The sequence below is a fragment of the Cucumis melo genome, chromosome 5, assembly GCF_025177605.1.
Source record: "Cucumis melo cultivar AY chromosome 5, USDA_Cmelo_AY_1.0, whole genome shotgun sequence".
Lineage (NCBI taxonomy): Eukaryota > Viridiplantae > Streptophyta > Magnoliopsida > Cucurbitales > Cucurbitaceae > Cucumis > Cucumis melo.
In genome coordinates this window covers 29,603,044-29,616,853 of record NC_066861.1, presented here as the reverse complement: position 1 = coordinate 29,616,853, position 13,810 = coordinate 29,603,044, and the positions used below count along the sequence as shown (strand labels likewise).

Sequence of the window (13,810 nt, the reverse complement as noted above, 5' to 3'; positions counted from 1 at the left end):
AAATATTCACTTTCATTATTTGGTTTTAAAGTTTATTAATTAATTTAATTAAAAGATTTATGTATAATTAATCGAGTTCCATAATCTTTTTACTATAAAAATTAGTTTTAAAATTTCACTTCATAATTATTTTCAATTAATTAGCCCGTGTTAATATCAAAGACTCAAGTGAGTATTTGGTGAAAAGTTGGGTAAATCTTGAAACTTAACGATTAAAATCAAAAACCGAAAATGCTGACATTTTGAAACTATGAGACCAAATAAAAATTACTTAAAAGGACAAAAATGTATTTTACTTATCATAAGATTATTATTTGGAAGTAATACTTAGATAGGTTAATGAAGGATAGAAAAAGAAAAAACATTGAGAGAGAATTTATAAATCAAAGGATAGAAATAGAAACAAATAGATTTTCGAGTAGGTCTATAAGATTAATGTTTTTGGGATAGTTGCAAGTATAGCATTAAGATTCAAAATATTAACATATATAATAATATTTTTTTAAAATGCAAATATAACAAAATCTATCAAATTCTATTAATAATAGACTAATAGTATATATTACTGTTAGATCATAAGAGTATTTCAAACCATTATAATTTTCCTTTATAAAAGAAAGATATTTTTTCCCCTTTTTTGGTATATTTTTGGAGAAAGGTTTCTAAAATTTGCGATTGTTGACTCAATAATAATTAAACTTTAGAGAGTATTTTGCGTTTAAGATTGTCAAAAGGAACACGATCAAGCAACAAAATTTAAAATGTGTTTAAAACACATTTTTATAAATTTTTTTAATATAATGATTGTCGAAACAAAAGATCTCTTAAACTTTGTTTGTAACAATTAAAGGTCGGTTTAGTAATCATTTTGTATTTTGTTATAATTTTTGAAAACCAAGTGTATTATTGTTTTCAATTTTTTATAATGTTTTGCATGCTCAAGAACTATATTTCCTTTAAAATTAGTTTAGTTTTAGCAATATTAATAAAAAAAAAGAAAAAAAACCACTTAATTTAGAGGTAGAATAAGTGTTTAAAGAGTTAATTTTCAAAAAGTTAAAAATAAAAAGTCAAATGGTGACTAAATGAAGTCTTATCGATATGTTTTCAAGTTTGTAACAATTTAGTCTTTGTACTTTAGAATTTATAATAGTTTAATCCATGTTTGTAAAAAAATATTACTAAGATTATTTAATGAACCCTTCTTATAAATATTGTTTGGTAAAATATTTACTAAGTCCTTAAGCATAAAATTTGTAGATTATCCATCATAAAAATTAAATTATTAAAAATTTGAAAGTATATGTGAAACAAAATTATTAAATCTTAGAGTTTAAAGAGTAAATGGTTATTTACTAAAGTCAAAATTATTACTTTTATAGAAGTTCAATCACAACCGTGACCAAATAAGAACTTTTTTCTGTCAACGTGTAGGGGCCGTATTTAAGGAAATTGAATCTCTAAGTTCAAAGTCAAACAGTACAACTTTATGTCAATTGAAGTATTCTCACTTTAACCAATATCCTTTGACCAGCTTAAATAAAACAAGAGAATATAAATTTTGAATTAATATAACTATCAAAAGTTTATTCTCTCTAAAAATAGAAATAAAAGTATATAGGTTCTAGTTTCCTTATTATTATTCTATGATGTGTCAGTATATATGCCTACACACTTTATGATTGCTATTTTTAAAATATGTACATTGTATCGAGAGGTTTGTTGTGGAAAAATCGTTTCATTTCGAGCTACATCTATCTTCGTGTCGTAACTCCTTAAGTTGTTTAATTTTCCAAGTTAATTATCACGTGATGAATGACTTTCATTTTTCTAAAACAAAAGATTTTAGTTTTTTTTCTATTTATGATTGACAGAATGAATGAAGATTTACATTTGAAGATAAATTTGTTATAATTTGCACCGGATCGAAGGATATTATATTACTCGGTCATTATACGTCTACACGTATGTATTAAATCACATATTTAAAACTAAGAACTAACATAGTTAAACAAAAACATTTTTTAAAAGATAAATTAAATAGATTAATTCAATTGATCATATAAAAAATAGGATCCTCAAACATCAATAAAAAAATATGTTGTTGAGAAGATTTTTCCCAAACCCTAATTTTAAGTGTTAGGGTTATTAGTTTATCCTCTCTCTCTCTGTCTCTAAAGAAAACAAAGCTCTCTATGATCCCCTCTCTAAAGTCACATATATAAAGTAGGGTTTTCCCTCAATGCCTCCCATTGATGAAGCTTGAAATAAACCTTAATGTCAAATCACTTTCCCCCACTAATACAAAAAACAGTGGAATATTGGGAATTTGCCCAAAATCACTTTGGTTCATGCATGCTCCTTTTTCCCAATCACTTTGACATGAATTTTTCAATTTCCATACAAAGTATCTTCATCATTTCCTTTCACTTTTATTCTCATTTCACTATTTCACATTAATTAGTACACATTTTTAATTTCTTTTTTAATAAATATATATATTTTACTTATAATTTAATACAAAATCGATCCCACACATAATTCTAATCACTACAATCCTTCGAATAAAAGTTGAGAGAGTCATATACTTCTAGATAAAGACAATACTCATTTGACGCAAAAGAAAAACCATATAGACATAGACCTCTAAAATGGACAATATCTTGTCTTTTTAGAAAAAGATACGATAAAAAGTGAACTAGCGTAGGAGTACCAAGTCAAATATCTCAATATTTAGCGATTAACATATTCTTAGCAACATCATCACGTCACAGCTCCAAAAATTTCATTCAAACAAAGATCAGTGTATATGGAGAGAAAAAAATCTCAAAAGAATGATCGATGGATATAAAATAAGGACGAGAAAAAAACCAATAAAAGAAGAACATGGTGTTAATATTCCGATTTAATTTGTAAATATTTCTAACGACACATCTTTAGAAAAAATGGTGAACTTGTGAGAGGGTTGTTGTTCGTTTACGATTAGTAAATTTGTGTATGGTTGTCTGATCTATATCCATATAGTTTCTTTGTGCATTGTGTAAGTGCGACAATATTCAAATTTTTTCTGTCACTGTGTCGTCGGTGAAAATAGTTTTTTTTTTCTAGAAAAAAAAAAGTCTAATTCTTACAAGTATATATAGGGAAAGAAAAATAGGAAAGGCCAACATCCACACACGAAATTCCTTTTACTAGCACTCAATATGCTTGGTGTGAAACAAACAAGGCATGCAAACACAAAAGAAGAGTCCTTTTTCACTTCCCTTTTTTCTTTCTTTTTATACTGTACTCCATCTATTGATCTCCACAAAACAATTAGTACTTCCCTACCTCCTTCCTAACATGAACTTCTATGCCAAAATCATTTCTTTGTGTATTAGAATCAATTCTAGAAAAGAAAAAAAATTAAGGTTATGGTTTCTTTTTCTAGAATATGATATTCAAATTTGGTTTCACATATCAAATCTCTTAGTTGAATTAGTTACGTTAATGTGTGTGCATATATATAACATAACTTATAATTAGCTGAGAATTTATATCCACGTTGAACAAATTAAGGAATTTCACAATTAATTATACGATACATGAGTTAATCTTCCCGTTATTCAATTTTTTTAAAGAGATATTAGAGATCAAGGGTCAGAACCTATATATGAATTCAAATGGATATCTTTCGTAAACAGTGATTAGGAAATACACGACATAGAACTAAAGAATATAAATTTATTTTAACTTTTATAAACTCAAAAAGCGAGTCAAAGTGTGAGGCTGATTAGAAAATATTAAAAAATAGCTTTAATTAATAATGTCTTTCAATACTGTTTTTAATCTTTGGATTTTTCTTAACCTTTTCTTTTAATAAAGTTTGGAAACTGTTGAACAACAGAGGAATCAAAATAAATAAATAAATAAAATTTAAAAAATGCTCAAAACCAATGAATCAAATAAAGTTTATAGAATTTTCTTCTTCTTTTTTTCTTTTTTCTTTTCCCCTTTTATTTCTTAATCAACTAAGAGAAGAAAAATTAAATAAATACATCAATCAAAATAGTGATACTGTTTGATTGCTATATCTAATATGTTGACCTGAAAGGAAGCAATAAAGTCTTGGTCTTCACTTTCCCAATTTATCAACAAGACACTCATAAATTCATAAATAATATAAATAATGATAGAAGTATCGATAGGATACGAAATTTTGCTATATTTTGTAAATATTTTTAATAATTTTATCGTAATTTATGATACTTTTCTTATTATTTTCTCAAAAAAAATAAAAATTCAATCTAACCTTTGATTACAAAATGACAGTACTTTTCAGCTGAAATTAGCTTTCTTTCAATATTGCAACCCCATAATGCAATTTGGAGACTGTACTTAATTGGAAAAGAAATATATTGGACTTGTGCATGCATGCAATATATATATATATATATATTATATAGAGGAATGATAATTACAAATCACACCCTATGATTTGCCCATTTTACAAATCACACCCTTGTATTTCTTTCTCTCTCACTCTCTCTTTTTTGATAGTTTCAAACATCTCAAAGAAAAAAAAAATACCCTTTTATCAAAATTTTAATTACCTCTAATTAATAAGTGCTAAATGTATCAATTCTATTATTACACTTGACTTGACAATTAAAAGGGTATGATTTGAAAATGTACAAACTAAAGAGATGTTTGAAACTACTTCTAAAAACATGAGGGATATGATTCATCAAATAGGATTAAAATGCAGTTTATGATTATATTATGGATTGATTATATATTAATGGTAGGAAACTTGGTTGATTATATTTTGTAACACAAACTTTAGTTTAATTAGATTGATAATCTCAACTCCAAATCTAGCTCTTGAGTCTCACTTGATTCAGAATTCTGACTGCTTGATCCCATTGAATCACTCCCATATTTTGTGTTCATGTTGTTGTGAATTATTGAATCCTGTATTTTTCAAACAATATATTAATTAAAATCATACTAATATCATTAAAAATTGATAATAAATCACTACATAACATTAGGTAGAATTATTCAATTCCTATGGTTCGATAAAATTCTCGTAAATTAGTCTCTATATGACACAAACTATTTGTGAAAATTTTATCAAACTATAAAGATTATTTATAAACTAAATTTTAACCTTTTCGAACTCCTCGTATGGATCGAATTTTACAATTTAACCTATATAACACTATAAGCAAAGTTGAAATTAAAATATTGAATTGGCCAAAAATATTGAATGACTCTCTTAATTTTACAGAAAATGTCGATGGAAATGTCAACATGTCGATGAATATTTCTAGAAAAATTATAGAAACAAAATATAATTCTAAAAAATGCATTTAAATTAGTAAATAAAAACGCTTTATGATTCTCAAACCCATTCACATGTCAATTTTTATATCATATATTTCGTGGATTATTCATAATGTAGTAGAAATATCAATTAATTCTTCCTATCAATGTAAAAATATCGACATTCGATGAAAATAAAACGATAATCTCTTTTTTTAACTGTTGACGTAGTTTCAAAATTAGTCCCTCAATAGCATGATTCTGTATATTAGAGAAATTTCATAGTTTTTTTTAAAAAAATTAATAGCTTATTATTTTTACATATAAATTGTTTAAAAATACATTAATTATTTCCTTGAAAAATACATTAATTAAAATGAAGTAAATTAAAGAGAAGATATATACTAACTACTAACCTGTACATGAGAATTGAAAAGGTGTCCACTCATGTTTGGTTGCCCAAAATGTTGGGTCTCCAGAAATGTATTACTTGGGTCCCATCTAAAGTATATCACAAATTAAATCATCCAAATTAATTTCTTAAAAAAAAGAAAAAGGTTTAATCATAGCTAATGGAAAGTAAATTTTAATTACAACGTTAGTGTTGTTAATTAAGAGAATATTAGTGAATTAATAAATGAAAAGATTGATCTTTAATCTTACCTTAAAGAAGAAGTTGTTGTTAGTTGAGAATCACCATATCTAAAGCTTCCTCTTTCATATTCTCCCATTCCCTTGGGATCCATTTAAAGTTTAAAAGAAAAGTAAACAAATCAAATTCTTGATATATAATTAATGAAAATCTTTAGAGTATGATTGTAATATTCTTTTTAAAAAATATATGATAATCTAAAGAGAGAAGGAAGTTAGAGAGTTACCATAAAGTTTTGATGGAAGCCATAGGAATTAGGAGAGGAAGAAGATGATTGAGTTGAGGAGTAAGAAAAATTAGAAGGCGTTGTTGTTTGCATTCTCATATCATCTCCCTACATGTAAACAGAAATAAACCCTAAATCATCCATTAATCCTCCATTAAAATGCAAATTAACATGAAAAATAAAATTTTGTGATTACGTTAAATTACCATTTAAATGCTTAAAATTCTAATAAAAACACTTCCAAACATCATTCGAGATTACACTCGTCTTCATGTACATCTCTAAATTATCATAGATTGTTATTATAGCAAATTCGATGAGAGTGTGATGCATAGATATCGTTGCGTCGGTGAAAATTTCAAGAGTACATAGTAAAAATGAAAATTAAATTAAAAAAATCTCTGGACAAACAAAATCAATGAAAGTTCAAATATTAGGAAGAAAAAAAAAAGTGAAACAATCTCCTCAATTTGCTCTCCAAAATTCTAGGAGTCAATGAATTATTTCTTTTTAAGAATTTTTTTTTTTTTGATTTGCTAGAAAGAAAATTTTAATTTAAAAAAAAAAACACAGTAAACATCAAAATACACAACATGAGACTAAATTCTTTTTTTAAAAAATCATTCACCTAAAAATTGTTCCTGTATAAAATATTTCTTCAAAATAATACCAATTTCAATTTCTCCGATCTATAATCATGGCCACTAAAATTAAAATAAAAAAAAAAATTAAAAACCCCATGAAAATGTAAAGCTTCAAAGGTTATATATACATATAGGAGAGAGAGATTTTACGGCGGAGAGATTTGGATAGAAGTGAGAATAAGCAGCACAGCCCATTTCACCATGCAATCTGATCTTCTCCAACTGAGCAACTCCCAACCCTCTCTGCGGTTGCTTCGGTTTCTCTCCGCCTCCTCCCTTCCGCCCTCTCCGCCCCCCCGCCGCCGCCGGCGACCCACTTCTCCTCTTTTCAATATTATTCATCTCCCCAAAATAACCACTCCCCATAGAATATAATCTCTCTAATTCCAAAAATTCAAACTTCAAAAAAAAAATTAGGGAGAGAGGGAGAGAGAGAGAGAGAGAGTTGAAGGCTTAATTTGAGAAGCCAGAGATCTTCAAAATTCCTCTTTTTAAGCTTTTTTTTTTCACTGTCTTAACAATTATTGCATCGCTGGATCAGATTTTCTCTAGGATTTTTATGTTATTTATACTTAGATTTTATGCTTTTTTTTTCTTCTTTTCTCCTTTTATTTTGAGAACTTCAATACACTTTTTTTCAATTAATTATATAATATTAACAATCATTGTCGCTGTTATAATTTCCTTTTTCTTTTTGCCTTTTTTTTAACCATTCCATTTGATGGTGATCGTCTCTGATTTTAAGTAGTTTTTTAATGGTCTCTATTTTCTGTGGCACCCCATAAATGCTTTTTATTTGTATGATGAAACATTATGTAATACAACGTAATTAACTAAAATATTTATAAAATATAACGAAATATTAAATTCAAATTTTATTAATGTAAAGTCTACTATCAATAATAAAATATTTTCAATTATTCTAACATTTTCAATAATTTCTTTCGTAAAGTTACAAACTTTATTTCTTTATGTAGTTTAACGGATGGAGAAATAGGAATGTAAATATTTGATTTCAATTAGGTTGACATGTTTGTAGTACCTTTGTCTATACTCAATGTCAATATGTAATGTTCTAATCGATTGTTTTTCTTAATATAATAACTATATAATGAGAGATTAAACCTTCGATCAATTTCTCTTATCTACTAATTGATTTACCCTATACCTACTTATATCAAAAATATCGATTTTTTTATCTGTCTTCGAGATATTTTAGAATATATTGTTAACTTATAAGTAATCTGGATTTAATCATTAAATTTTAATCAAAATTATATGTCAAAAAGTTGATTCTTTTGAGTTGATATACAAAATATTTGTTTGTTTTTTCTTTTTTAATAGGTACAATTATTTGTTTTTTTTTTAAGGAATATACACAGCATACGAGTTGCTTAATAAATCATTTTTAATAATGAAAGATCGTGTTTATTGATGCAAAAATACTTAATAATACTTGTAAAGAAAAATAATTATTAAAATACACAATTAATTAGCTCAAATGTCGAGAAGATTTGATCATGATTTGGGAATTAATCATGCACGTACGATCGAACCCTTAAAAAGTGGGTTCCACTAATTGAATTTTGTTTCCAAATATTAAAAATTATTCTAAACATTAAACCAATAATAATGCCCTAAAGAAGAAATAATATATATAAACCCAGCTGTCAAATTCCCAAGTAATTAATTAATTTACTTTGGATAATAAATAATTAAAACTCAAAACTTTCGGGAAGAAATTAATATCAATTAAATGCTTTAATCACATTTAGCATTATCATATATGTAGGTTCTACACATCTATTTTTAGTAGCATTTTATTTTATCTATAAAAAAAAAAAAAAAAAAAAAAGTCATTGTTAGGGTTTCTCTAAAGACGACATTTTTTTAGCTTTACCTTTTTGTAATTTTTGTTGGGATAAAATCACTGTTTAGTTCCTAAATTTTGAGTAATATATTATGTTTAATATATTTTTAATTCTCGAATTTATAAAAATCGATTTATTTGATTCTAAATTTTCAAAATGCATCGTTTTAGGTTTCGGATTCTTAAACCTAGAGGTTTTTTACGTATCTTTTTTGTTTGATTTTTTAAAAAATAATTATATATATGATATTTAAAATTAGAAAATATAGTTTTAAAATTTTAGAAATTATTTTTTCAAGAGATATTTTTAAAAATAGCAAAATATTGAAACTATTTACAAAATATAGCAAAATTTATCGAACTCTTTAGAGCCTATTCGAATTTTTTTTATATTTTTATAAATAGTTTCATTTTTTTGTGTTATTAATAACTAATGACTAAAAAAAGATACATTTCGAAAAAACTCGAGGACCAAATTAAATAAATCTATTTATTTTACTTTTTAGCCCTTAGGTTTGTGTGGAATTTAATTTTTTTTTTTATAACATATTCTTCTAACTCATGTTGATATTTATTTAAGAGAATTTTTAGAATAATTATATTATTTTGGTATTTAAAATTTTGTTAATTATATTTTAACCAACTTAATAGTAAAGTAGTTTTTCTTTTTTGTTTAATTAACCAAATAAAATTAATGATAAGGATAAAATTGAGAAGGATATATATTAAAAATTATAAAGTGTAAATTAATGTATTATTTTGGGGACCAAATCTGATTGAGGTGTTTGGAGCATGATCTGTGAGGGTTATATTATATTAATTAATTTAGAGTCTATTAGAGAGAGAGAGGGAATGAGAAAGACTTTGAAGGATAAAACCGTCTTCTTACTTCAATCAACACGTGAACTCGTTTACTTCCCATATCCACATTAATCCTTCTCTTAATTAAATCTTAATTAACAGCTTGTTGTTTAATTAATTAAAAGCTAACTCTCACTCTCTCTTTTTTTTCTTTTTTTTTTTCAATCTAGATCAATTGGTTGTTGCAGATAAATTTGAATGCTTGATAAAAATAGGTTAAAAGGTGGATAAATGTCAAAGAAAATCAATCTATTATGATGGAACGTTTGGATTAAATAAGTTTGAAGAGTCAACTAATCATTAAGCTAACTAGCTTAATTTAACGGTGAATTTATATCTTAATTTGTTTTTGTAAATACATCTTGTTGTGGCTTCATATGATTATTGTAAATTATAGGGATAGTGAGTAATTGAACGTTTGAAGTTATAGAATTATTTTAATTTGGCTCAATTTTTTAAAATTTTATGGATCATATTTATAAAATAATGTTGTCATTGTTTAGGTTATATTATAAGAAAAATACTCTTAAACGATTACGATATAGAAGTTACGTTATAATAATGAATTGGAATTTTTTTAAAAAAAATTGTTATTCACACTCATATGTCTTATGTGTCTCTTTTTTTAAAAAAAAAAAACCTTCAAACTTGGAGGGTTAGAAAGAAACTTTTCAAACTTTGAAGTCTATGAATAAAATTAACTAAATAGTTTATAGTATATATATATTTTTGGTAACATTTTTCGTTCTTTGGTAACATAATATATATATATATATATATTATTACCTTCACACAATTATTTTTCCAACCCTAATTACAAAAAAAAAACTCTCGAGTTCGTTTTATCACTCATCTTAAAATTATTTGAAACTAAAAACAATATGTACGATCTATAGTGATCATACTTTTTAAGATATAGGACAACTATTGTAGTTCGAATAATATTTTATCGAACTTCTCTCGAATATTAAAATTGACCTTGGAATAATAAATTTAATTTGAATTTGAATTTGCCCTCACCTCACTAGTCAAGGTAAAAATCAAAATGTCATAAAAATCGGCTAAAAGGAATTTTAACTTGGAAACACAACAATCATTCGTTTTAAGTTTTCTTAGAACTTTTTTTTTTCGTGCAAAGCAATTTTCAAACTCGAAGTATTTATTTTTATTTTTAAAGAAGAAAACATGTGTGTAGTCCACACAAAATTTCATAAGTTAATAATAATAAAAAAAAAAGTAAACAATAGTAAAATATATTTAAATTAATAATAAAAATATATCATGTTTGAAAAACAGAATGAGGTTGAGATAACTATAGGGGAGACAGCAATTTAAAAAATAGTAATTTGAATAGTTCTCCAATTATTTTTAAACAATAAAGATATGTTTAAATTAATTATATTCATATATCAAGTATGATTATGAAAATTTTAATAAAAAATTCTCTTTCACACCTATATATATATATAAACTGTGTATAAGGTGAGCAAATCCAAACATGTAATAAAGTACTATAAATATATGAAATTTGTAACATATTTAATTTTTACTTAATAAAAAATTTTATTTAATTATTTTTATTAAAATATTATTTTGGTTGACGTAGTTTAAACTTTGTTCGATTTTATTTCCTATACTTTCAAATGTCCAATTTTAGTTATATATATAGAGTAAATCTTAAATATAGTACTTTTTAAAATTATATTTTATCGAAATTAATTAAATAACAATAATAACTTTTTGTTGTGTTATTTGTAACATATTTTTGTTTGATTTTATTTTAATAAGATGATATTAAAGTTATTAGAGTCTTTAGCATATCGAATAAAAATATAGTTGAACTTCGAAAGTAAATCACAATGTAATATGTGGTTGAATATAACTTATATATCGAATAGGTGGTGTGCTCCAATGAAAAGAGAAATTAACCTGGATAAGAGTTAAAACGGATGAATAGGAGGTGTACTCCATTGATGTGAGTTTTTTGAAATAAAATCAGAGGTAAAATCACGAAAATTTAGGTCTAAATTGGACGACACCGAACCAAAATTTACAGTAAAGATTTTAATAAAAAATTATTTTTTTATATAACATATATCTTGTTGTTTCCCATATTCTTGCTTTTGGTTAACTTTACGTATCCAAAGTCTCAATAATTTAATTTTCAACGTGAAGAAAGATTACACTAAAATAATAATAATTCAGACAAAATATTATTATAAGATTAAATCGTGAATCAAATGACTTTTCTTAATAAATAAATAAATGAGAAACTCCAATTAATAACATTTTCAAATAATATTATTATAATTTATATAATATGTAAAACAATATGATTGGTGAAGGAAGACCAAAGTTATCGATGAGATTTCACACGCGACGTTTGCGTGTTCAACTCTCACTTTGACTTGTGAAAAAAATATGGGGAATTTACATTTTATTTATTTATCTATTGTAGTTCCCAACCATATTAATAAATAAATATATATATATATATATATATATATACACACACATATATCTCGAGGTTCTCTCTATCGAGAATGACCAAGAGAATACTATTTGAAAAAATAAATTATATATAAGAGTACAGTCAAGAGAGGACGTTAAAGCTTAAATAGCGTTGTCGATTTACATATATAGTATATCTTTAACCGACATCTTAAGCTTAATTATCAAACTACTCTAGAAAGGAGGTTTCTTTTTCATAACAAAACTCTTTTTAAATTTTGCTATTTGTTTAAAAGAATATTTACACTAATTTCAAAATTCATCTTTGATAGATGTTTGAAAATTGTCTATGGGGAATAGAAACTTGTAATTTTAGGATTTCAAATAAAATTAAAAATGGTACATAGAATTTTACGACAATTGACCTGAAACAAAGTGATAATCTGAATGAGTGGGAGAATTCAAACCACACCTCTTAATTGCTAATATATGCTCGTGTTGACAACAAGACAATAGGGTTGACAAAAAGACTTCGAATAATTCAAAATTTATGGGATTTAGGTATTTTGCTTCATTTACATGCATCAACGTCGGAGATGTGATGATCATCATAGTATTAACTAATTCTTATATGTTAATTCACCAAAGTTCTTGTACATAACATTCATTTACTTAATGTCAAAAAATATAATAAAAAAAATACTCAACTTAAGGATTGAATTAAGTATACATCAAACTCAAGCATAGTGCAACCAACGTAAACACTTCTATCAACAATCAAGATTATATAAAATTTAGGGTTCAAATCCTTGTTTTTCTTAACTTGAAAAAAAATCAAAGAGAATATATATTACAAGATTTAGAAAACCGAAATTGATTTGTAACTTGTCATAACTATTTAAAAACAATGTGTTACTTTTGGAACCATACCAAAAACCCAAATGATAAAGCTTATATATAAAATATAAATTTATTGCATTATATACATCCTATAAATTTATCATAGGATTAATTTGCTTGATTTTCAAGAATGAAAATGATGATCTTAACTTAAAATATCATTTTATTACTTACAATTATATTCCCAAGAATGGTTGCAAGATCTTAGGTATATTTGACTCATTGTTTACTCTAACATGATCACTAAAATGTATAGATTTGAAAGCAAATTTAATGAGAAAGAGAACAAAACAAGGATTATTTATTTATTTATTTTACCTAAATGACTTTTTTAATCATTAAAGACATTCATATGTCAATATACAAATTAATATAATCTCTCTATTCTTTTATTAAAATGAATTATTAAAATGAATGTTAAGAGAAGAATAATTACTTTAATATAGACAAATATAATATACAACCTGTCAATTATTATATACCATTTGCATGAATGTTAATGATTCATATATCTATACCCCAACATATCTAGTGTTCTTAAAAAACCAAATTTGAAGTTTTAGTAAAAAAAAAAAACAAAAATCAAAATGAACTCATTTTTGTGCAAATGTTAATTTACAGGGGAGAGACAAGATCTTTTATGTTAGTGTTAAATTTCTCATTTTTCTGCCTAAAACGTTTGTAATACGAAGGATCAAACTCATTAACTTTTGAGATAGTAATTGGTATCTTTATCAATTAAGCTATGCTCGCAGAATGACCTTTTGAAAATTCAATGCACAATGTACATGCATAATACATCTACGTGTGCTAATTAAAATTATGGTCGTTCCTATAGTTTAAATAAAGTTAGAATTTAGTTAGATAAAACTTTATCAATAATCCTTATGGTTTGATCA

The 13,810-nt window shown here is 25.1% G+C and overlaps 1 protein-coding gene across 1 annotated transcript; it reads right to left on the bottom strand.

Annotated features, from left to right (window-relative positions):
• Positions 1 to 4,604: 4,604 nt before the first annotated feature.
• On the bottom strand, positions 4,605 to 7,366 carry LOC103497912 (protein SPEAR1). The gene is made up of 5 exons (XM_051084876.1): positions 6,980 to 7,366; positions 6,186 to 6,293; positions 5,971 to 6,041; positions 5,724 to 5,808; positions 4,605 to 4,953 (listed from the first exon to the last, which is right to left on the bottom strand). The coding sequence occupies exons 1-5, from the start codon at positions 7,193 to 7,195 to the stop codon at positions 4,831 to 4,833; spliced, it is 603 nt and encodes a 200-aa protein (XP_050940833.1). The 5' UTR covers positions 7,196 to 7,366; the 3' UTR covers positions 4,605 to 4,830.
• Positions 7,367 to 13,810: the final 6,444 nt, after the last annotated feature.